Below are 26,857 nucleotides of genomic sequence, written 5' to 3' on the forward strand. Positions count from 1 at the left end.
TGTTTTTCAATTTATATTTCGCCTCTCCCAGTTCAAGCAAGAAGAGACAGAAGGTTGCCTTCAATGTATTTGTGTGTGCCATCAGACCAATTAAAAAAAAAATTACATTTCTCTGTTTATTTTTAAATTAAAATGACTGATCGTGAAGAAAGGCATGGAAATTGAATGGCCGTATGCTTTAAAATATCAGAAGAAGCTGAGGATTATGTTCAGGAAAAGAGCATGAGCAAAAAAAAAAAAAAAACCTGACTCAGAATTCAGATGGGAGCTCTCACGGATTAGGATGGAAAATAATGCAAACCTTCCTCCAGCAGTTCTCACACACACACACATACATTTTCTTTTTGTCACAAGGATTCTCCAGTGAAAAATACTTCTGACAAGATGACGGCAGTCAGGGTGAACGTCCTGATTCTCCTTGACTGTGTTCAGCTGGGGAGTTCTTAGCTTTTTTAAATCAGATGTCTCCCTTCAGCCCACCTACAGAGAAACTGTGGGGGCGGAGAGAGAATACCTTTGAATTTTTCTTACCCCAAACCTAGAATTACAATACTTGGCACACCGTTGTGTCCATTCTGAAATGCAACTGATAGCTGTGCAACTTTGCATGTGGGTAAGATTATCTCTTATTAGACCAATGAAGCCAAAACTCTAAATATATTTTTAAAAAAGAATTTATTTGAAGAAGGTGATATAGAAAAGAAGTAGGAAAGGCTGCAAACACACACATGGAATTGAATCAAGTCAATACAGTCAGCCTAAGTAAACTATATTAGAATTAGAAACATAGAAAACTGATGGCAGAAAATGACTTAATGACCCATTGAGTCTGCCCTTTAAGTTTGGGGGGAGGGGTTGTTTTCTTTTTAATTAATTAATTAATTTTAATTATTATTTCTATATATTATTTTTTTATTTTTTTGTCAGATAATCAACATGTATTTGTCCCAAGCATGACTCAATGACTGATGATTAACCCTCTATCTCAGCTGGAAGTTGGTTTCAAGCTTCCACTATTCTTTCTATGAAAGAGTATACATTCTAATATTACTTTTGAACTTCCCTCTTGTCAGTATTAAAACCTTGACTTGGGAATCCTTAATACCATGCAATTTGCATGCATAGGACCACGTTTCTTTGGCAATTTTAAATGCTGCAGTAATGAGATTTCATATCAGTAGACATTCTGAAATAAGTGACACCCGACCACATGACAATTAAGCCATTAAAATGTGGATTTGCCTGAAATTTTGATTTCAGCACATGTTCAGAATATACTATCAAGAAATTATTTAAGAGAGTGGATCTGGACTCCCAGTTGCATGTTAATAGGCAGCCTGTCATTCTCCTCTTCCTCTCCTCCTTTTCTTCTTTTTCCTGAGCAGTAACCTCAATTTAAGGGATGCCGTGGCTCAGTGGCTAAGACGCTGAGCTTGTTGATCAGAAGGTCGGCAGTTCAGCGGTTCGAATCCCTAGTGCCCCATAACGAAGTGAGCTCCCGTTACTTGTCCCAGCTTCTGCCAACCTAACAGTTCGAAAGCATGTAAAAAATGCAAGTAGAAAAATAGGGACCACCTTTGATGGGAAGGTAACAGTGCTCCGTGCACTTTCGGTATTTAGTCATGCTGACCACATGACCATGGAGACATCTTCGGAGAGTGCTGGCTCTTCAGCTTTGAAATGGAGATGAGCATCGCCCTAGAGCCAGTGCAGGGGAACCTTTACCTTTTACCTAATCTCAGTTTTATACAACATGCAGAATAACTGAAAACCACCCTCTTTAAGGAGACTCTTGTTTTCCCAAGTTAAAGAAAACCTCCATCTCTGGGTCTAGACAGGATATCATAAATTACCTAGTGCAGAAGTGTCAAACTCACATGTCACAGCAATGTCACGTGACATATCAGGACTTCCCCCCCCCCTTCACTAAACCCGGCATGGGTGTGGCCAGCATGTGACGCATCCAGTCTAGCGGCCAGGAGTTTGATCTAGTAGCAAAACCCACTTTCCTAACACACCCTTGGTGAAATAATCACAGAAAGAATCCCACAGGTCTGTCATTGCTCATCATCCAGCTGATCAGTAAGAAAGTACAAAATATTTTCACCTCTTGTTTGTTGTATAAATGAGATAATAGGGGAGAATCTTTGTAGGGGAGCAAAAACTGAAATTGATGTATTCAAGACTGAGAGTATTAGATCAATTTATTATACGGTTTAGGGGTCATTTAGCTGAGTCATTCAAACATTAGTGTTGTCATTTCTACAGTCTCAAGATGTTAAAAACAGGTAGTCCTTGGCTTCCAACATTTCATTTAGTGAACGTTTGAAGTGACAATTGCACTGAAAGTGACATGACCGTTTTTCAAACTTATGATTGTTGTAGCATCCCCCTAGTCATGTAATCAAAATTCAGATGTTTGGCAACTGACTCATATTTGTTTTCAAAAGAGCTCTGGGGAATTTCAGTAGGGTTCCAAAATTCAAGAATATTTCATTCAGGCAACTTTTTGATGTTGTCTCAGCCATCTGTCCCCAAGTAGTTATTCCATGGAAGGAATTGTATTTAAATCCTCCAGCTATGTACTAGGGAACTGATTCTTCATGTTTTCCCCATGAAATTAGCATTTCCACAGAAAGAGAATGCCACTTATGTAGGACCATGTAATTGGATCATTCAGACATGCTCTCAGCCACACAAAAGATAATCATGTTTAAGTAGTTCTCAAATAACTGAGTTGACATCGGGAAGTGGCTTGAATCTCCCACCATACCAAAACAGCTTTTATCACTAGCTTTCTGGCCCATGTTGTGTGATGCTCACAAAGCCAGAGATGACAAGGTGAAATGATATGTGGGAATGACCTTGGGAGGCAGGAGGAAGAGTCACAACCAAGGGACTAGTCAGACAAGAAGCAGCTTAGCTCATAAAAGAAATTTAGGTGTAGCAAAGAAGGGCTGTTCTCTAGTTTCTTGGGCTATAAAGGTGACAGGGAAGAAATATCTTTTCAGATTAGCAAGATTGACATCAGCCTTAGATACCTTAGCAACAAAACTAAAAGAAATCATTAGGAAAACACTTATCAAATTAATATACAATCAACATTTTGGACTATTTTGTTTCTGGCTGGGAGATATACCCTGTTTCCCCCAAAATAAGACCTACCTGGATAATAAGCCCAATCGGGCTTTTCAGCGCATGTGCTAAAATAAGCCCTTCCCTAAAAAAAGCCCTCCCCAAAAATATTGCAAGACAGCAGCAGCCATGAGGTGACCACGCTCGCTGCTTCCTCTGCTCCTCAAAAATAATAAGACCTCTCTGAAAATAAAGCCAAGTACATATTTCGGGGGTTAAAAGAAAATAAGATCCTGTCTTATTTGGGGGGAAACACGGTAATAAATCCATATCTTCAAAAAGCATATTATTAAAATATTTGGTATACTTGTTTATTGCTACTGTTATTTTGCAGAAATAATGTTTACTAAACATTATTCAGTTGCATGCAGCAATTGGTATTATCAACCTGAAAAATTACCACCCAGAAAGATGATATGCATGTTCAGAAATATGTTTATAGTTCATTATATTTTTAAAAAATCTGTCTTTCTTTTAATATAGAGAAGATATATAACTCAAATTTAAATCTGCCGAATAGGAAATTAAAAAGGAAGAGAAAAAGGAAGTAAGACTGAAATGTAACTTTGGTTGGTGATTCTGTAAATATATTTTGAGTCAGCTGCAGCATGTTTCACCAGATCTCCTATCTACATTCCAAGTCTTTCCTCCCTTTCTCTTGACCTCAGAAGCAACAAATATTTCAAAATGAAAATTCTTGGAAACCAGAGTTCATTTATCTATTCTGTTTTCTCTGTGCCCAGTAGATATGTCATAGATTGCATCATACCATGTTTACTCTGCTGAGTTGGATTGTTTGAGAACCCATCGGCTGATGTTCCTCAAGAAAATTATAGCACTCTAGAGGTCAGGGAACACCCTTGTTTGTGGTGGGACAGAGAACTGGCGTTCAACTCATCCAGTGATTATCAAGTAAAGGGCAAGCTTCCATGTAGAGATATCTAGGATATGCATTAGAAACAACAACTTGAAATGACTGAAGGTCTTACAAGACACCAATTTCAGTGAAGTTCATTAAGGAAAGCTGTCCATCAGAAGGGGAAGCCTTTAACTCAGTGGTGGGATTCAATTTTTTTACTGCCAGTTCTGTGGGCGTGGCTTGGTGGGTATGGCATGGCTTGGTGAGCATGGCATGTGAAAGATACTGTATAATCTCCATTCCCTCCCCACTCTAAGGGAAGGTTAGTGCAATATCCACATTTGCTCCCGATCAGCTGGGACTCGGGAGGCAGAGAATAGATGGGGTGGGGCCAGTCAGAGGTGGTATTTGCTGATTCTCTGAACTACTCAAAATTTCCGCTACCAGTTCTTCGGAACTGGTCAGAACCTGCTGAATACCACCTTTGCTTTAATTTATCCCTTCACCCTTCATCCCGTCAGTTTATAGATATGATTATCTGATAGAGCTACTCTGGATATTTGCAGACCCAGTCCCCAAAGATACTTTCATGAGGCCTGAATATCACTTAAATAAATCATTCTTGCACAGGTAGGCGAAATTCCCATCACATGCTCCAGTGCATATTAAAAAGTGTAAAGGATGTGAGCAGCATATAAATTTCCTCAATAAAATAAAACAGTACAGAACAAAACAATAATTTTAGATTCTAGTTGTATTCTGCCAGTTTCACATTTGTTGTGTTAGCCTTTAAAAATTTAGAACAATGCAGAGCCTTGAAGGTGGCTGTTTTGATCCATTTTTGCCTGGCATTCAATCTGGTTTGGAGGAACTTGCCTGAGTGCCATAACTCACCACCTGGGTGGGAAAGTAAAAAGGGCAGTGTGGCTTTCAATCAAACCCACACTGATCTTTTTCTGGTCTGTCCTAAGAACTGCTACATTAACATACTATAGCAATAGCAATAGCAGTTAGACTTATATACCACTTCATAGGGTTTTCAGCCCTCTCTAAGCGGTTTACAGAGTCAGCATATTGCCCCCAACAACAATCTGGGTCCTCATTTTACCCACCTCAGAAGGATGGAAGGCTGAGTCAACCTTGAGCCGGTGAGATTAGAACCGCTGAACTGCAGATAACACTCAGCTGAAGTGGCCTGCAGTACTGCACCCTAACTACTGCGCCACCTCAGCTCCTATTACAATACTATTTTGTAAAAGCTGTACTCCTATATTGGAAGGAAGGACTGTAAAAGTGATGGTGGCAGATTGTGGCCTTTCCCCATAGAAGCCATCCTGCAAGCTTCTTCATCCATTTCGGTCTGATCCATTTCTAGTAAAGAATTCCCTAAAGAAATATTTGTAGCTGATGATGAATTAAGGGAGGATCTATAAATGCAAGTTCAAGATAAGAATGGATAACAGTTGGCTGTAAGGCTAAAGTACGCCCTTGATCATTGGGCCAGACTGTTGTATAGCCAAAGGTAGTCCTCGCTCTTACGAATGACAGTTCGGTAGCAGCCAGGCGCGTCTTAGCCAATCAGACGCGCCTGTCAGTTGCCGAGCTGTCAGGCACGAGTCTGCAGGAATATAAAAGGCAGACTCTGTCCAACCGCCACCCGATCTACCACAGAGCAGCCGAACAACCCGGTCTACTCGGAACGGCTTCGCTGCCTCTTATTACAGACTACCCGGTCTACTCCTTGTTACAATTATCTTTGCCGTGCGTCCAGCCCGGTCTACTAGAGTTACTTTGTTACAAGTTACTGTTACATTAAAGTGGTTACAGTGTTACCGAGCCTCTGTCTTCATTCTCAAGTTGCAATACAGACAATGAACAAAATAATGATTTTGGGCGTATATTGTTCATTGGGACAATGCCTCTAAATGCTATAAAATTATTACGTTTATATTTGAGATACTCAACTTCCAAAACAAGCTGCCAAAATAATAATTTTCAACTTTTGCTCTTTGATTTACAAGAAGGAACTATGGCCTAAAACATTTCATAAGTTCCATCAGTATGTTCACTGTGCTTTGAACTTAAGATACTTAGTAGTAATATTCTGATGAGGTGGTTGTGTGCTCTATGTAAGTCTTAGTGTGAAGATAGTTCAAAAACTTTTCTGATACACAAAGCGTCACATTTAATTATTGATGAGCACTAGCAGGTATTATTGTTTTAATATATTTGCTCTGGCCTCTATGTGAGTTCTTAAACCAAACAGCTTGTGATCTTGGTTCTAGAGCAGGGGTGTCAAACTCAAGGCCCCGCGGCCAGATCCGGCCCATGGGGTACTTAGATCTGGCCTGCGGGGCTGCCCTGGAAACAACAAATGATTGGCCCCTTTTGCCTCTGCCAGGGAAAATGGAGCTTGCAAGGGCTGCACGCACCTCACCAACCCCAAGCTCTGTTTTCACTGGCAGAGGGTTACAAGAGGTTGTGGCAGCTGAAAATGGAGCTCAAGAGCCTGTTTTCACTGGCAGAGTGCTCGGGCCACCACAGGTGCCCCCGACAGGAGTGATGTTGACCATGCCCACCCTGGCCCCTCCACCCTGGCCCCCTCAGATCAAACACAATCCTGAGGTGGCCCTCAATGAAATCGAGTTTGACCCCCCTGTTCTAGAACATTGACATTGACAAAGCAGGTTCTAATGATAGTTTTTCCTTGTTGATATGCAGAGCTGACTGATACATCGATCACTCAGTATGAATTCCCTAATTGCAAAGCTGCTTCCAGATCAATTTTCAGTCAGTACTGTCATTGCTGAACAGGTGCTACAGCTGTATTTAAGCAACCCACTGAAAATTGTTTTTCCTTGAAATGTTCTGTTTGTACAAACCTTCTTAAGCCAAAAATAAAATTATTCTGTTGGGACATTTTCTCAATAGAGTACTGGTACTACTGGGATTCTATTGTATATAATGTAATATATTTTGTAGTTATGAATAAATAAGAAAGGGTTACAAATAATCAATAATTTTTAAAGAAAATCTCCCAAACTCTTGATTTTATACTGTTTTTATTTAGGGAATATATTGCTGACATTCTGCCATGGGTAACAGATCTTACAGGAAGTTGATTTATCTGTTAAATAGGGATTCAGAATTAGAGATATGGTATACTATTATAAAAATAGAACTTGATAAAACCTTTCCTCCTACGTTATCATTTCAGTATTATTAAACAGTTTATAGTATATAACATGTTAAATACCATATCCTGAAGTTTATCCAAGATTTTCAGGAGAGAACAGTGAAAAAGTTCAATATTAATTTGAGAGAGCACAGAAAACACGGGGGAGAGAAGAGAGAAGGGGGGAAGGAGGGAGGGAGGGACAGAGGGGGGGACAGAGAGAGAGGGGAAAGTTATTTTCATCTGTGATTCATTGTCAAAATGCTTTGGAATAAAAGACATGGATTCAGATAGTAGGTTTTCTAGTTATGTGCAGATGTACCATCAAAAGACACATACAGTACATCAAATGGACAACTATATAAATTGAATGGCAACAATAACAATATCTAGGTCAACATTAGTATGCACATTATTGTTTTGAAAGCTAAGTATATCAAATATAAACATAAAAGTAAATTTATAGCATTTAGAGGCAGACAGTAACAACTCTGGAAATTCCTACCCTTGCTGACCATTGATTTCATGATCCCAGTCAGTCAAAGGTCATCTGCTTCAAGCATAGGTGTCATAGTTCCTACCCCCTCTCTTTGACTACTTGTTATATCATACTAATTTATGCAACTTAGTTCTAATGCTGTTCACAATAGCAATAGCATTTAGGCTTAAACACCACCCCATAGCGCATTACAGCACTCTTTGGTTGGTTTACAATGTCAGCATTATTTGCATCTTGCCTGAAATGCTGTACTCTAACCATTGCGCCTCCATTCTCTAACTCAATTCTCTCCCACTGTCAAACAGAGATATTTTTGCTGGAGTAAACATGTCTCTTCTTTTATAGTAGAATCTCTGGATCCTACAAAACTAAAATAAAACTCCCACAACCAAGCAGAAGCAGGGCAGCTGATTGAAATACGGTTATTTGGCAAAGTTTCATATACAGTTAAACTGATTTGCAGTCCAACGATATTCCCTATTTCGTTATACAAACACACTTTTTCTTGCTTTGCTGAAGCACTGCTATGTGTAAACTCCTTGAAAAAGGAACTGATTTCCTGTTGGCTTCTTCTCCCAGCAAAAACTCAGCATCCATATGGCTGAACCAATGAGTGACTCCTCAGACTGTAAGTCAAATAGCAGGATATGCTTTGGCAAATTTAAACTGAAGGAATCTGGAAAGCACTTGTGTGACAGTGGCATGGACATCTACATCTAAGACCAAAGAATCTAGTGGCAAGTGACTGATAGACAACACCATTAGAGAGAGCATTGTAATTAGAGAGCCAGAGATGAGAGTTAGATGCTTAATGTACTATGTATGCATGAAGTATTGCAATGATGAAAGCCTAGGCTTAGACTTAACTTGAAGTGAAAACCATAGAATCATAAAAGTGAGAGGCCATTTCGGCTTAAAACTCTGATCAGAACAAAAATCCATATTAAAGTATCTCAGTGAAAAGAAACCCACCACTTCTCAGGTTAATTAGTTTCAGTACCAAACTGCTCATACTGTTAGAAAAAAAAATCTAGTACAATGTGCCATCCTTTAGCTTAAATCCATTATTTTATGTCCTGCACTGCCAAATGGAAGAGAACAGTTCTGAAACTTCTACGTAACATGGAAGTTACTTAAAGAGCGCTATCACTTGAGTCTCCTTTCTCAAAGCTAAAGAATTTCCCTTCTTTAGCAACCACAAATATATTATTTGTAGTCTATCAATTATGGTTTGATACTCGAGGAAGTATTAATTCATGCACTTTTGAATCCAAGCACTCAATATGTATGCCATCCAGATATTGTTAGTCCAATGAAGTTTGTTCTATGATTTGTGGTTATTATTGCATTGCTTTCTATGTGGTTGCAATTAATTTGTTTAAGGTTTACTATAGAACTTTCCAGGTCCTGGTGTCAAGCTGGGTTTTGTATGTTTTCCCTTTTTCAGCTCTTGGGGTGGGGTGGGGGAGAAAATAATTTTCCCCCCCTAGAAATTTAGTACAGATACTTGATCAGTTCTTCAGGAGTTGTCAAGGACAATACATACAGAGTCATCTAAACCAGTGGTAGTCAACCTGGTCCATACCGCCCACTAGTGGGCGTTCCAGCTTTCATGGTGGGTGGTAGGACTTTGCTGTAACTCTGCTTTACAAATTTTATAAAGTAAAGTTACTTCCCTACTTTATAAATCACCATTACTGAGGAACCGGTGGGTGGTTAGAAAATTTTACTACTAACAGAGATACAAAAGTGGGCGGTAGGTATAAAAGGGTTGACTACCCTTGATCTAAACTATCAGCTAGGTGTTTTTTTTCCAGTGCCCTAGTAGGCAATTTATCTCGTCCTGTAAATTTAAACTGACCATATAATCTATTTATCCCAAGATTCAATCCTATTTTTTTATCATGCTCCTCACAATTTCCACTTCAAATGTATACTTTTGTGCTGAACTAAAGTCTAAACTGAAGTAAGAGTTGTTGTAGCAATGTCTTGTTTTGTTTGTTTGTTTATTTGTTTGTTTATTTGTTTGTTGCCTGCTAACATTTTGCCATTGGCTGATATACTGATTATTTTCTTTTCCTTTTTTTTCTATATTTAGGGAATGTATTTAAGGAAGGCACTTTTATTTTTTTTAGCATTGATTGCTAACCTCAACTCATTCTGAGATTTAGCTTCCTGGATGCCATCTTGACAATTCCAGATTATCCCACTCTACTCTTCCTTCGTAAGAAGCCTGAAATGATGAAAAATAACCTGCTGCCATATTTTCACTTTTAATATACCAAAATATACCACTAAGATGAAGACCACTTACATAACATTTTTGCTAAATTTTCAAACCATTTCTTTTCTTTAATGAAACTCATCAACAGCAAATTCTCTTTCCTTTTTTTTTTCAGAAATGGAGGGAATTCAGTGGCTAAAAGTAACTCAAAAGTGATCCCTTGTTTCATTCTCCTGTCCCATGTGTCTCTAAGCGTCTCTTCTGCAAACTCACTAACAAAATCTATAGTCAAAACAAGGGAATGAGTCAACAAAAACAACTTGAATGAACCGTGTGTGTGTGTGTGTGTGTTATGTAGCATTAGTAATTGCCCAGTTAAACCTTACTTTATGCAGATCTGTAAAAGGCAAGGAATCAGCATTTCCATACAGTGAATGTCTTTTGGAGAAGTAATCATGTGGATTTTCACCACATCCTTCTGCAGTTTAAAAACATTAACCTCAAATGTTTTCACAAATGGCCCGGGGCAGGATTTTTTGCTTGAATGAGACTAAAAGACTCCGGGGAACCTAGGATTTGATTTTTAAATATTGTTGCTACATGTACGTAACTAAAAGTCAATTCATACCACATACTACAATGTGGTTATCATCTCATCAGCTGCCCAGAGTCGCCTTATCAGGAGATGGGTGGAATATAAATTAAATAGAGGTAGTCCTTGACGTAAAAGGGATGCAGTGGCTCAGTGGCTAAGATGCTGAGCTTGTCGATCAGAAAGGTCACCAGTTTGGTGGTTTGAATCCCTAGTCCCACATAATGGAGTGAGCTCCTGTTACTTGTCCCAGATTCTGCCAACCTAGCAGTTCAAAAGCATGCAAAAAATACAAGTAGAAAAATAGGAAGCACCTTTAGTGGAAGGTAATAGTGTTCAGTGTTTAGTCATGCCAGCCACATGACCATGGAGACATCTTCGGGCAGCGCTGGCTCTTCAGCTTTGAAATGGAGATGAGCACTGCCCCAGAGTTGGGGATGACTAGCACATATGTGCAAGGGCAACCTTTACCTTTAGTCCTTGACATACAGCCATTTGTTTAGTGGCCATTCAAAGTTACAACAGTACTGGAAAAAGTCACATGACCATTTTTCACACTTAAAACCATTGCAGCATCCCCATAGGCATGTGACCAGCATTCAGATGCTTGGCATTTGGTATGTATTTATGATTGTTGTAGTGTCCAGGAGTCATGTGATCACCTTTTACGACCTTCTGCCGAGCAAACTCAATGGGAAAGCCCAATTCACTTAACAATCGTGTTGCTAACTTAACAATTGCACTGATTCACTTAACACTGCAGACATGACATTACAATCCATGTTCCTTTTGCACAAAAGGGCCAGGTCTTGGATTGTGATGTTGCATCCTCTGTCTTAGCTGTTTTGATCCCTCATTCCCACCCAGGTACCAATGAAGCCAAATCTTCCTATTTCAAATCAACCAATAGTGCATCATAATGGAACTTGGGAATTGGTTTTCAGAGGCATGTTATTCTATTAAAGTGGGATATTATCCCAAAAACTTCCTCGCTCATAGAACAATGAACACTCTGATACATCAGGATCTTTTGACAACTGTACAGGTAGTTGTCAATTTACAACAACAATTGAGCCCAAAATTTCTGTTGGCAAGCAAGACATTCGTTAAGTGAGTTTTGCCCCATTTTACAACCTTTCTTGCCACAGCTGATAAGCTAGTCACATGGTTGTTATGTGACTCTGGCTTCCCCATTGATTTTGCTTGTTGAAAGGTTGCAAAAGGTGATCACATGACCTTGGGACATAGCAACGGTCATAACTATGAATCAGTTGCCAAGCATCTGAATTTTGATCCCATGATCATGGGGATGTAGCAATGGTTGTTAAGTGTGAAAAATGATCATAAGTCACTTTTTTCAGTGCCATTGTAACTTTGAATGGTCACTAAATAAACTGTTGTAAGTTATCTTAGCATGCTGCTCTTATTTTCTAACCTAATCATCTTTTTTGGTGGTCCACTGCTTGCTTTTGTTTGTTGATTTTGCATCAAAGATATCCAGTCAGAGTTAAACTCATGTTCCACGTTAGATGGTTTGTTTCTTGCTGTGAGCTGGTGCTTTTATTTGATATTACAGTATTAGCATTAGTATTATTATTTGTGCTAGCTGTTTCTTTGGAACAAGCTTCAATAAAGGCAATCTTGTTACATTGTTTTTGGGCTGTTCTAGTTGTCCAGTCATTCTCTGTTTGAATTTCCCTTCTCTTTCTTTAGTTACAAGGTTTTGTTCTTTCTGAGAAGGCAGAGGACAGAGTACTTGGTTTGGGAATGAAAATTATTCAGTAGCTTTGCTGATATGCCATAACCACCCATACACACACAGACACACACACACACACACACACACACACGGTCAGGCACAAGAAACCAGGAGCCAGGATAGAATTCAAAAGCACTGTGAGTTTATTCCATGCTATACACAAGAATCTGATCTACTAACAGTCGAGTGAAATTGATGGCAGATAAGAATCAACAGACTACAAAGGGGGGATTGGATTTAGGACTCTTTTGAGATGTAGAGACACCAAACCAAACTGACAACGCATTTGAGTCTGGTCTCAGGGTCAGCCTGGTCATTTCCTATACCCCCTCCCCTGTAGTTTGCCAATATACTCTGAAATACTTCTGGGAAGGCTTCTATTTCATTCCCTTGGATAGACTTTTACGGTTCTTCCAATTCTACATCTACGAATACTTTATTTCGTGTCATAGTTAAATGTTCTAGCCTCTGCTCTGTTATTTCTGATTCTGCTTGTTGTCCTTTTCAGAATTGATGTATTCTTTTCAAATATCCTCTTCTAGTTAGATCTGATTTGTAATAACAGATCATTAATTCTTCATTTCCAGTTTTTGTATATTTGCAAAGGGTAAACAACTTGTCTTCCAGTAATCCTGCAGCTGCTGGCTCTGGTGGCTCAGCCAACGTTTCTGAGATCTATTACCCATTTGTCACTGGAAGTCAGGAACTCCAACACAGCAGTAATGAGGAAGCTAAGAAACTTAACTTACTTTAGGAAGCCTCCTGCTGTCACTTAATTTAAGTAACCTTTAAAAAAAAATCCCAGCTTCCTTTCAGGCAAATGCAGGAAAAAGAGTGGTAGACCAAACATCTATTCAAGCATTCACCTGAATGTGCAAGAACTAAACCAATCCTAGGTATGTGACTGCAATCTTTAGCCAACTTGCTCCCATAAGCAGATCCTCTATGGATTGTTATGCAGTTACCAGATTCTAAAAGGAATTTTCAGGTTTCAGGATGAGGGCTTCTAATTTGGTTCAGTTGAACTCTCAGAGAAGCTCAATCTGGTAAAATCCCAACTGCCATTTGCTCTGAAGGTCTAAAGACAAAGTCACTTGTAGGAGATTTGAGGCACATATACATCCACCACCTCCTACATATACTTTGTCCTTGCGTGTTGGACATGAGATCTAATGATATTTGAGTCACACACAGCACAGCTGCAGGAATGTTTGAATGCTTCAGTCGGCTTCTTATATGCCAGAAATCCTTCCTTGATTATCTTTCCCCTGCTTTTTAACCAGCCTGCAGGCATGCCTCATGACTTTGTTTGATTTTGGTAATGTACACAGTTGTGTAAGAGCAAAGGCAAACAAAAAAGTAAAAGCCAAGATGGATTGCCTTTAGAGAGGGGTTTCAGCATCCTTGAGAATTTTGTGTTTCCCTGCCTCAGGCTTGTTCTTAGAATATGATGCTAAAAATAAATGTTTCTATCTGACCCGCAAACCCAAATTCTGTGATTAGACAAGCAGGCACGTAACAATGCATGCATATTCATTTAGCTGGCTTTACTTAGGTGCCAAAACTTTTTGCCAAGGACAGAAAGTGGCAGGCTGGAGGAGATAAAGTGGATGTTATGAGCCAAACCATACGCCAGAAGGAAATGGCTCTTTCTGTAAGAAAGACTATCTATTTCCTTTTGGAACTCTCCTAGCTCTTCCCTTCCTTCAAGAAGTCCTGCAAAGATTTTGCAAAGCTGGTCTGAACATCTGGAGGCAAAGAATTTAGTAGGGGGGTTTCAGGGAAAGACAGGCTGCCCAGAAATGGCTGCAGCTACTTTCCTCCGTTTCCTATTTGCTCAGCAAACTCCCTTTGCTGAAAGAGATTCTCAACCATCCAGGTCATGGTTGTCCCAAAGCTGCTTTTCCAAAAGGCAACTGGACCGCCTTTCTAACAACTATGTTGTTTTATGAATGAGATACTCTTACAGCTAATGAAAATTCTCCCACCTAATGTACGAATAGGCCGTGTGTGACGCTTACTGTATTTTTTGGACTATAAGACACACCGGTGTATAAGATGTACCAAGATTTCAAAGAGCTAAGTAAACAAAAAAGTTTTTGCCTTCCCTCAGCCCCCAGCAGCACTCTGCAGGCTTCAGCAGGGCTGTGGCAAGGCAAAAATGTCCCCGTTTTCGCCTTGCCCCAGCCCTGCTGAAGCCTGCAGAGTGCTGCTGGGGGCTGAGGGAAGGCAAAAAAGCTTCCATTTTTGTGAAAAACTGGGGCATTTTTGCCTTGCCTCAGCCCTGCTGAAGCCTGCAAAGGGCTGCTGAGGGCTGAGGAAAGGCATCCCATTTTTCGCAAAAATGGCATGCGGGCTCCGGGAGGCCAAAAATGGCTGCATTCGGTGTATAAAATGCAGCAACATTTTCAAGCTTTTTTGGGGGGGAAGGTGCATCTTATACCCCCCAAAATACAGTGTTATGTTTAAATCTCCGACTCAAACATACTGGGGAGCTTTTTAAATTGGTTTACTCCAATTTTATAAACTGCTCTCCTTGGGGAGGCTCTGTCTGTGCCAATGGGTAGGCAGAACGTTACTTCCCTTTGTTGGCAAAGATTGTTCTCTAACAGAAGCGCTGAGAGACGATCCCATCTACTGTATATCCAGTGAATTGCTCTCAATGGCCAACACTAGCGTTTACTGATTCACAGCAAATTGTGAATTAGTCAAGTTCAGAGTATAGTACCTCAAGTCTTGTATCTTTCTTCCTCTTTGAGATATACTTTTTTTTTAATGTCCTGCAACAGAAAGAAAAAGAAAACATTTTTAGGAAATTTGTGGAAATGCCAGCAAGGGAGGCTTGTTAGGATAGGCATGGACAATCACATTGCACAACTATCACTTTGAATTAGGAGTGGGCATTGTTGTCCCTCCAGACAAACTCCCACAATCCCTGCCTTGGACTAGTTTATTTATCCAATGATCTTTTTAAAAAGACAGGCTACTTATTTGCTGCTGTCCAGGGTGAATAGCTATCTCCCTCTGAATGCAAAACCCACAGGAGTTCTACTTTATTTAACTCTGCTATTTAATGTCAGCATGAAATTGTTGAAAGAGATAATTGGAAAAGAAAGAAAGCAATGCCGTTAGAATATTGATGATAATCACAGTTCTGTTATCACAGTTCTATTATACCCTTCGTCCCATCCAGCTGAAGCAGTAAAAGAGTTTAACCAATACATGGCTGTGGTGAATAAATGAATGAAAGACTATTACCTGAATCTCAGGCCAGATAAGAAAAATGCCCTCAGTGTAGGTGAAGTTTAAAGCAGGCATTGCAGTCCTAATTGTCTTCAAAAACTCCAGTTTGTATGGCTATTTGTGGGCCATGAGGGTATTTGCCCATCCTACCAGATTAATTAGAATGGGTACAATCCAGGTCTCCTCCCTTAAATGTTGTCACCCGATGGGACCTGGAAATGCATCTAATGCATAATGGCTGCTCTAGTCCTTTGGCACAGCCTCCCACATGAGATTCCAAGGCAGCCTTCTTGTAGACTGTCTCCTGATACTAGTCTTGCAGATTTGGAGGTTTGGTTATTAATTTTTATTTTTTCAAAAAGCAATGCAAATTAATCATGTTTAGTTTTATTTTGTTTTTGCGAACAATAAGAAAAGGTGAGATTTTGGCTTCAACTTTAATTGTACTCAAATTTTATTATTTATTTAATTAATTAATTAATTTGCCACCCATCTCATCTACAAACAATTTCAAATACTGGAGTTTGACTTTTATTAATTTCTTTTTTAAAAAAACAGAGCTTGAAGTGCCTAGCTTAGTTCAGTAAGACACATGGTTGAAAATTGCACTATATTATCCCAGTTCTTAGCAGAAGTATGAACTGTGAATTTTGGACTGCAAGTGGAAAAAATCTTTAAGATTGCTTGATTATACACCATATCAATAATACTAAAATTTGAGGTTAAATAAGAAAAAAAAATGTCTGTAAGCATTCGTACTTTCACCCTCTATGTTCAACAGGAACTGCAAGCTTAACCTCCTCATTAAGTGGAGAACCGGGATTGAATATATAACCTTCTATTATGATGAAATGTCTGTCAGCTCAGAGGGAATATACTTTATATTAAAGGGCTGTCAGTCTCACATTCCAAACCCACTGCATTTCTCAAGACTCTATATTTAATTTTAGATAGCTTGTATTATTTCGAGCAGATTCTTGAATTCTGATGAGAAAGGTCAATTCTGTGTGAAATTTTATGAAGTTGTGGCCCTACGGAGTTTGAGACCCCTTCTTTTATCAATGCTGATGTGACTTACCATGATCTTTATCTTTACAGACCTAATATAACTTTTTTAAACACAGTACATCCTACTTACTAACTGCTTTCACACTTCTCATTTTGAAAATGAGAAAATGACAAATCCATTGTGAAATTAATTGTTGCCTATTTCAGAGTACTACCATATTTTTTGGACTATAAGACGCACTAGAGTATAAGACACATCTAGATTTCGAAAAGAAAAACAAGAAAAAAATTAGTTTTTTTTTTCTTTTTTCCATGGCCTCCAAGGAGCACTCTGCAGGCCTCCCAAACCCTTCATGTGTCCCATTTTTGGCAAAAATGGGACATGCGGGGGGTTCAGGAGGCCAAAAACAGGGTCGTATTCAGTCTATAAGACGCACAGACATTTCACCCACTTTTTTGTGGGGGGGGGGAGTGCGCCTTATAGTCTAAAAATACAGTACTTCAAAAGAGAGTTGAGGTGGGGAAATTTGCCTTGATGGTCTCATCTGCCTCATGAACAGCAGTCACTGTACAGAGCTGGCCCATATGCAGAAGATCCTGCTGCCAGATGAAGCAGAACAGCTGTTTTAGAAAAAAATCCTTCTACTTTGATGAAGGAATGCTTTGCTCAAGTCATTATTGAAGAAAAGCACCTCTATAGAGCCCTGCTGGTCTTAATCAATAAAACATAGTCCTCAAATTCCAACAGCAATGAGGACCAGAAATGCTACCACTAAGTGATGCAGTCATAAAGCATGTTGTCATGGGACTGCATTGCTCAGTGACAGCAATCTTGACAGTGCCTGTTACTGTCATTAACCAAATCCCACCAGATGTTATGCCTTCTTGGCTTAGTCCCTTTCAGCCCCGATCCTTGGTAAAATAAGAGACTGCCTCCTTTACCTCTTCTTCATCTTTCCACACCCTCCTACCTTTGTCTTTTCTCTTTTGACCACTCTGCCCAGTGGCACTCCTTTGTGGTGGCAGCACTGGGGTAGAGGCCCAGGTGTCAAGCACCAGGGAAATCAGGAGATCCGGGCAATCCAAATGGGTATAAAGATTTATTGCAAGCTTAAGGTCTCTACAGGAATCTGAACAGCCCAAGCAAATAGGTGGTAGTTAAAGGTCAGAGGAATTAAAGGTGAGCTGGGCTTAGATCTCTTGTGGGTGTGAAGGTACTCATGACTGATAGCATTAGCAATAGCACTTAGACTTATATACTGCTTCACAGTGCTTTTACTGCCTTATCTAAGCAATTTACAGAGTAAGCATATTGCTCCCAACAATCTGGGTCCTCATTTTACCCACCTCGGGAGGATGGAAGGCCGAGTCAACCTTGAGCTGAATGAGATTCGATCTGCCAAATTGTAGGCAGCTGGCAGTCAGCAGAAGTAGCCTGCAGTACTGCATTCTAACCCCTGCACCATCGTGGGTCAATGATGGGTTTGACCCCTCCCTCAGACTCAGCTTGGTCATCTCCTATCCCAGAACAGACAGCAGTTTCAGCTGGCTACCACCATCATCTGAGCTCTATTTTAGTCTCAGTATCACCAAGCAGTGCCACCTCAAGCCCCATGCTGTGGCCAGCCATCCCAGTCAACTCAGCTGTCCTGCACTCCTCAAGCCTTTCTGTGCAACATCTGCTGGCCATTTCTTCCTGAGGGTGCTCACACTATTCTCCAAATAACACACATCATTCTACAAATGGCGTATGCCATTCCCATAATGCTTCAGAAAGCCTTCAGAGAACTTCTGAGGCTTTCCAAAGCATCACAAGAACAGTGCATGATATTTGGAGAACAGCACATGCTGTTATTTGGGGAATAGTCCAAGTGAACTTGGGAAGAAGGCTTGGCACAGCCAGCCCACTGCTTCACAAAGGGTCAGGCCAGATACTACTTATTAGCAGTGGAAAGAAAACAGTGAAGATTAGTTGGGTGAAACAGGTTCTGCAGAGCGCAGGATGGCAGAGTGGGTGGGGCTTTGCACTATGGAGTATCAGGTGGCACTTCTTGGCTGAAATAGCTGCCTGGGCTGGTGGCATCTGGCTGAGATTGCTGAAGTCCCCAGGTATCTACATCAGCTCCAGAACATCATCCAAAGTGCTGCTGTGCACGACAGCCAAAAGGGCTGAGATGGAGGGGGGAAGTTGAAGTGCTCCTATAGTCATAAGTGCAAGTGAGCTGCCAAAAGCCAAAATTTTGCTCACAGGACACTGGAGGCACTGTACTGGTCATAAATTTGGGGACTGGCATAAATATTATTTGTTCAGTGACTTGTAACTTAAAGTGGTCTCTCAGCAAATTGTCATATTGTGAGGATGACTATCTGTACTCTTATTGGAAAGCACCAAATCCTTTCCAAATAATATGATTCCCACACAATCCAATTCAGAATTAGATAGTTTAATGCAATGAACACCCCTAAAATGGTCTTGGTTTTAATAGAGCTGAGGTGGCGCAGTGGGTAGAGTGCAGTACTGCAGGCCACTTCAGCTGACTGCTATCTGCAATTCAGCGGTTCAAATCTCACCGGCTCAGGGTTGACTCAGCCTTCCATCCTTCCGAGGTGGGTAAAATGAGGACCCAGATTGTGGGGGTGATATGCTGACTTTGTAAACCGCTTAGAGAGGGCTGAAAGCCCTATGAAGCGGTATATAAGTCTAACTGCTATTGCTATTGCTATTGCTATAGTCAAGCTCAGTTACTTTCATCTAATGACTTAGATTTTCTTTTAAATTCTGGAAGGAAAGAATGAAGGAAAGAAGGAAATTTCCTGCTGTGATTCTGGAGCAAGAACTGACTTCATTGTTTCTTCAACACTTGTTCAAAACAATTTGGTTTATTTATAGCAGTGGACTTATATACCGCTTCATAGGCCTTTCAGGCCTCTCTAAGCAGTTTACAGAGAGTCAGCATATTGCCCCCAACAATCTGGGTCCTCATTTTACCCACCTCGGAAGGATGGAAGGCTGAGTCAACCCTGAGCCGGTGAGATTTGAACCGCTGACCTGCTGATCTAGCAGTAGCCTGCAGTGCTGCATTTAACCACTGCGCCACCTTGGCTCTTTATTTGAGGAGTGTTTAATATAAATTCTATCAGGACCAAAATTAATTCCCTCAGTGTTTGGCAAGAAAAAGATTAAGTATTAGGTGGTAAAGACTGAGGTGGAGTATGTGGGATCCAGATATATATTAATATTTTTTTTGGCGGGGGGAATTTCCAGGGCAGGTTTCAACCCTAACCAAAAAAAGAAAACCCCAACACAAGATAAAAAGGGAGGCATAAAGAGAATTCGTCTTTTGCCATTTATTTCCTGTTCTGTTCTCCACACATGGGAAGCTGGTTAATGACCAGAAATTACACAGCATCAATCTTCACATTTCACAGAGGGATAGAATATGGAAAATTTCCGTTTCTGTCTTCATGCAAAAATCCTGCCAACAGCCCTCAGGGTACCCCAGAGCCTTTAAGTATAAAATAATTGCCAAACTGCCATTTTAATGGACTCGGCTAATTCCTCAGCCTTTCTCTTTCCCTGGCCACACAATGCTTCCCTACTCAAAAGGGAGGGTTCTTGTTTGTTTTCATAAGATATTGCCCTTCAGATATTTAACCGTTTTATTAAGGTTGTCCTTACCATTCAGCCAAGCTAATCATGCCATTTTATAAGTATAGTATGAGAAGATTTAATCAACAGCTACAGAAGGCAACTGAATTATTCAGTGTCATTTTGATTAGAGCTATAAATCTCAGATGATATAGGATATTTTGAGTTTTCATCTGCAGAGGGAGGGAGAACTCAGACCCCAGTGGTGGGAAATCTGACATTAAACAAATAAACACCATTTCCTCCTTCCATTTCTAGGGCTGTTTTTTTTCTGGCAGCAGGACTTCTGCTTTGGGGATGAACCAAAAGATATATATCCTGGGAATCATCTGCCTAGATTCTTTCCTAGTCCTGGATGTAACACGGGGCAATTTCACACATTAACCAGATGCCTCAGACAACATCAGCAAATAGCTCCTGAAAGATATTTCTATGGACGGCTTACAATTTGCAGCTAGATCCATGATTTCCAGAGATGGGACAGCACTGGGAGGCAGTCCACCATTAAGCCCATTTCAGGAAATGAACTAAGAGGAGAGTCTATTGACACAGCCCTAGTATAAAACATGGCCAATATTGCGTAGAATCCTGAAGGATTCCTGAAGGAGAGTAACTACGTGAGAAGATCAGCTTTTCTCCTTCAGCCCAACAATAGTGAATGGCTAGGGGAGGGCCAACTGAGGAGGAAAACTAGAGGTAAATGGGCGGAGCCAGAAGCCTGGAGGAGAAAGAGATGGAGCCAAGGGTAGCGGCCTGAAGGTCCCATTCCAATGATAGCAATCCAAACATTTTGGACTGAAGGTCCCATTCCAATTATAGCCGCCCAAACTTTTTCAGGTAGGAAGCCATTAGAGAAACAACTAATGGTTCCCAGCCTGCCCAAACCAATACACTACTACTAGGCAAGACAAAAGAACCAAAAAAAAATATTCCTCAATTTTATGCTGTCATTCACAGGTCAGCAGATGACCTGCATTTGGCAGAAGAATTACAAAGATAGTTGGGTGAAGAAGATACGTTCTGGAATTCACACAAAAACCAACAGAAAGTTTCCCGCCATTCCCCAACATCAAATACAAAGAAAATCAGCTAAGGATGAAGGAAGCATTCTGACTTTCCCATCAGCGAGGAATAAACTAGGCACAAGCTAGATATGTGACGTGCTGGGAATATATCTCGAACTTGCTGTAGAAGGGTGAAAAGCCAATGGCCTATATGTCTCCTACAACAAAGTTCCCCAACCTTTCCAACTTTCAAATTCCGGTGAGGGGAATAGTGGGGGTGGTTCCACGGGAGTGGTGGGCAAGCTCCACTTGGCGGTCATTCAAATGGAGAGCACGTGCGCACACTTTGCCGTTGCTCGTGCAAGTGGAGATGCATACATGAGCACTTGCCCGCCACTTCTGCAGCCCAGTTCCAAACAGCTCAAGGCCCGGTAGTAGGATGCTACCTGGGGCTTGGGGACCCCTATTCTACAAAACAGCAGTTTACATCATCTATCACCCACAGGCTGCGTTGCTTTGGCCAGGAAGAGCTTCTCTCCAGCAGCACAGCCCATCTCAACAGCTCTAATAGAAGGAATCCCACCATAATTGTAGGGTAGAGCCACATATATTTATTAAACATTGTAAGATAAACAGGTATAGAAGGTACAGTAACAACTACTGTTCCAGTGTGGGAATATTGCTGTAGTTTATCCCATGATACTAACTACTGACTGTGTTTGCTAAATGTTATCTATTGCACTTCCATTTCCTTCCACTGGTTTTGGTTTTTTTGTATGTTGCAATGAATTATTCAATTAAAAAGGAATTTGGAGTGCATTGAGCTAAAGTCAGTGCACTTATCTGAAAGTGAGAGGATTTCTCATTGGGATATGAGAAACTTAAGCTCTGCCTTCCAGCTACCATAGATGGCGTTAACTCTTATCTCTCAGATCCTTCTTTCAGCAACCAAAAAGATACTTCGTTTTTCAAACTCCAGCCAGCAATCAGGAGAATTCATAGCCATTTTTTAAAATAGACAGGGGCAGGGCTGGTTAGCTAACATTAAAAAGCCTCCAAACCAGTAGTGGATTATGACCGGTACACCCCGATATGGGCGTACCGGTGCCTGCCGGGAGCACCAGGTACCGTTCCAGTATGATGCTCCGGAGGGCCCATCCACCCACCCACACTCCTTACTGGTATTTGACGTTTTTGGGGCTTCCGCAGACGCTCACAGAGAGTACGGCACCTGCATGATGCTCTGCCGAGCAGCTGGAGTGTCGCAGGCAATAAGTACACATGTGCGCATTGCACGTGTGAGTGCACGCTGCACATGTGTGTGCATGCACTGTGCGCGTTCATGTGGTGGCCGCCTGGCCCCATTGCACCATAACGGTTGCAATGGGATCTGGAACCCACCACTGCTCCAAACCCTAGGAGTTACTTGGGGTCATGATGACTTCTCCCTTTGTTGTGTTTGAGAGCCAGACAGCAGGAGTTTCCCCCCAAAAAATTTGAAGTAACGAGTTCTATTACCAGAAAAGGTTTTGGGGGAAAATTCCATGAAGATGAAAGGGCGATGGAAGAGGCTTTATACCCTCTGGAGCTGCTTGGCTAAAAAAGTGTGATAAACATATTATGTTGAAATTCGTCTTTAAAAATCTGGGTGAGATCAATGTTTCCAGTAATGAAGCTCTTTTTGGCAGAATTGGAAGGTGAATTCAAACTCTTGGAAGAAAAGAAAAGCAGAAACCCTAGTAAAAACTTCTTTTTGTGCTGTTGATATTCATTTTCAGGAATAGATGATTCACACAGCAATTTGTGAATGTCAGAAAAAAAAGCTACAATCCTCTACATCAGGGGTGGGTTGCTGCTGGCATTACTGCCTGTTCACGTGCACATTTGCATCAAAAATTGTCTGTGTATGCGCAAAACATTAAAAAGGGGGAAAATACATTTCTGCAATGAAATTTGATCTGTGCATTTGCAGAACCAAAAATCAAGATGGCGCCGCCGTAGGAGAACTGGTTCGGGGGGGTGGCAGGCCTGGATCGCTACCAGTTCCAGCGCCCCAGGCTGCCAAGTTACAACCCATTCAGCTGAACTGGTCTGAACTGGTAGGAACCCCCCTCTGCTATACACATCTGGCTAGGAATAGGGCCCATCAAACATGGTAGAATGTGAGTTCCCTCAGAGGGACATCATGAGATCATTGTAATCATTGCAGACATTTAGCACAATCCTCTGAGCTGTCCAAAATCCCAGAAGTGATTAACCTAAGCTTCCTTTGGTTTTGTTTTCCTCCCTTTTCCCTTTCCCTTCTAGGAACCCCCAGGTGACAACGGTGGCAGCAGCAGCTGGAGCAGCAGCAAAGTGGCAGAACCCCTCCCACAGACCTGAAATGCTGTCTCTCAGAAGACTAAACTGGCACCGGAATAGGATAGCACCCAAGAGAACTACATCTGTCTCCTTTAATTATCCCGTGTACATATTAGTCAGTGGAAATGCTTTATAATTTCTATAGCTAAAGCCGGCTAAGCTATAGAAAAACCAGGTGTCCATAAACACTCTCCCTGAAGTTAGCCAGGCAAATTAAAATCATGTACACTGTGATGGGGGGGGAGGGAATGTATTGAATTTCCCCAGAGGGAAAAAATATATTATATAGATCATGACTGTTATGATTCACCCACATTGATAACTCTGGAGACTTACCATTTTTGTCTGTCTTGAAGAGGACTTTTCATCAAATGGCACTGAATTGATACGTTTCCATCTTTTGTAGTAAGGTGAGAATGTACAAGTTCCAGTATTTGAATTCTGCAAGTACTTTTGTGCCCGTATATCACTGATAAGTCCATGTCCTTGCTTTCCCTCACTCCCCAAAAAACAAAACACTATTGATGTGTGCATAAGTGCTTGCAGGATCTCATATCCGCATGATACATTCAGACCATGTCCTTAAAAGGACATTTGATCTCAATACATTTAGTCTAGATTTCAAAATATGCACCGTGGGACGAGGCTTAGTCTTGTCTTGTCATTTTACGCTTTTCTCTACTGCTAATTCCTCTGGACTGGAGTTTCTCTGGAATAATATGAATTGTGTTTGCAGTCCTCACTGTTTTGTTCTTAGTTTTGTATTCCATTACAATGTTTCTTTCCCCTGTTACAAAACTAACTTTAGAAGTCTTGAGATTGTAGAAGATTTAGCCAAAGCTTGAATACCTAAAGCACCTGAAACCAAAAAAAATATGATGTATTAAAAGAACAAATCAATATATTAATTTCTAGCTGTTTCCTGATGCTTAAGATATTCTCTGTGTGAGTTGAGTTGAATCAGTTCATGCAGTCCTATATATGTTGGCTTTCTGAGGTCTTATTGGGCTACTTACAATAAGTGGATGTGGGAGTACATTCTTTGTTACTACTGTGGAGTTGGTAATACTGCCCAGATAGGTTTGAGGTAACCATCGTTTTTTAATCACTTTCCTTCCAATTCCCATTATTATATTCTAAAGGATTTCTGCTAGGATTTTTGTGTTCCTATGACCACCAATCAACTCCAGCAAGTAGCACTGCCACCTAAATAGAAGGGAAAAATCTGAGCTGTTGGCTGACTTGGCTGTTCAATAGAGAACAAATCTGCAAAAATCAGAAGGGAATCCTTCATGACATGGAAATAAGGAATCAGCCAATCTGCCATTAAAGATGCACGAATCTAGACTGGTTACAAAATTTGACAGTTCTAATGTTTATATATATACATTTTTTCCTGCTAAAAGTCACACCATGGACACTACTACTACTACTACTAGATTTCACCACCACCATTCTTCAAAAAATATGACCTAAATTATGACAGTTATTACAGTAAAACCATGATCCCATGTCACAATCTAAAAGTATTTTGAAATTAATTTTCAAAGTAGGATGACATTTTTGAAAGGAAAATACGTATACATTAATTTATCCTTGAAGCAATACATCCATCCTTAAAGATTTGCAGCTATATATTGTTTCAATCCATAACAATTTCTCCCCCCCTCTAATTCGTTCTCTCATTCTCTCTCAAACACACACACACACACACACACACACACACACACACGATGGTGGGTAAATCTTTACTGTTATATTGCATACACACTAAATTACTTTAGTCAAAACTTTGTGTTTATGTGTTTGTGTGTGTGTATATATATATATACACACACACAAACACACACAAACACACACACACAAACACAGACAATTTTGAGTAAAGTAATTTTATTATAAATGAAAAAGGGACAGCCGCGCAAGAATGCAAAAGAAAAGCAAAAAAACCACGACATAACCTTGCCTATAGCAAGCTGGTGATGGAAATGTAAAACGAGCTGAAAAACTCAAGAGCTTGTGCAGGTCAAAGGCAAAGTAAGAGTAGAATAGCCTTGGCCAGCCAGGGCCCTACCAATGTGCTGGGTTACAATTCCCCTTGGCTATGCTGGCAGAGGTGATCAGAGTTGTTGTTTAGCACAGCTGGAGGGAACCTGTATGTGACAATACTTATAGCTCTTTACTGACTCTCATTCAGTTCATTCCCAATTCTTCCAAACTTTGAATTGTCGGCTCATTGGGAGCAAAAAGCTGTTTGTTATGGGGATTATCTGTTAAACAGCCATGCACAAGAATACGGCACTGTATAAAATAATAAATATTAATACATATAATTTAATAGTGTATTTTATAAAATGGGCTTCTGGTGCTATGATTTGTGAACGTTTTCCTCCTTATCGTACTAAATCCTCTTGTTTATTACCCAACGTACTGGCTGAATCCTGTTGTAATTTTCCTCTGTATTATTTGTATGACTTCTGTATGCTGCCAATATATTGTCTTGTGATTTTGTTTAATCTTTATACATCGGTTCCTTGTTATAAGTGTTACCATTTTGTGTTGTCTCCATGTAAAAGAAAATCATCTACGGCAGGGCAGGTTAACCCAAAGATTGGCAATATGGAGCCTTCTGAGTGTTTTAGATTACATCTCACCATGTCCTTGCCATTGACTATGCTACTTGGGGCTCATAAGAATCAAAGTCCTATACTTTCGGAGAGCAACACACTGTCTCCCTTTGGCCTGCCCAAGATTGATTGATTCATTAATATGTTACTATTGTTAATTCTACATCAAATCAATCTCAGATTTATAGATATTCTAATCCTCAATATAAACATATAGATTCAGATTTTAAATTGTCCTAACTTTTCCCTTGTGTACTTACATAGAACTCTGATTTCCTTTATATGCTAAACTCCTACAAAACGTATCTTCATTTCCACAAACATGCTTTTGGTAGCAAATGTATATTCCACTTTAAGGGCATTAAAAACAGATGTTAAATGAATGCAAGTTGACACACCATGTGTGTTTTTCTACAGGCCCATCCTGCTTTTACCATAGCAATACATGTTGTACCTAGGAAGGGTTATGCACCCATTAGTGCATGTTTAAATCTCTTATGCCAAGAAAAGGAGAGTAAAGGGAAGGTCAGCCCATTTCTAGCTTATGATACGTGGATGGCAGGTTGCGATGGACTCTGTTAGTCTAGCTCAGGGTCAGTCCTCCCAAGTAAACCAGACAGGAAACACAACCAGACATGCTCATTCTATTTTATTGTAAGGCTACATTAACAAAAATTTGTAAGTCTGAAAGTACAAATCTCCCTGTCACTTTTAACAGTCTG

The 26,857-nt window shown here is 40.4% G+C and overlaps 1 protein-coding gene across 1 annotated transcript in view; it reads left to right on the plus strand.

Annotated features, from left to right (window-relative positions):
* The window catches only part of CYGB (cytoglobin), a 60,179-nt gene extending 34,338 nt beyond the window's left edge, over positions 1–25,841 (plus strand). Inside the window, exon 4 of the mRNA XM_014071881.2 lies at positions 23,455–25,841. Coding sequence (XP_013927356.1) covers positions 23,455–23,529 — 75 coding nt within the window. The 3' untranslated portion in view covers positions 23,530–25,841. The remainder of the gene's footprint in view (positions 1–23,454) is intronic.
* Positions 25,842–26,857: the final 1,016 nt, after the last annotated feature.

The sequence above is a fragment of the Thamnophis sirtalis genome, unplaced genomic scaffold (assembly GCF_051295495.1).
Source record: "Thamnophis sirtalis isolate CommonGarterSnake01/CBP01778 unplaced genomic scaffold, rThaSir2_p1.2 scaffold_3, whole genome shotgun sequence".
In the NCBI taxonomy this organism is placed as follows: Eukaryota; Metazoa; Chordata; class Lepidosauria; order Squamata; family Natricidae; genus Thamnophis; species Thamnophis sirtalis.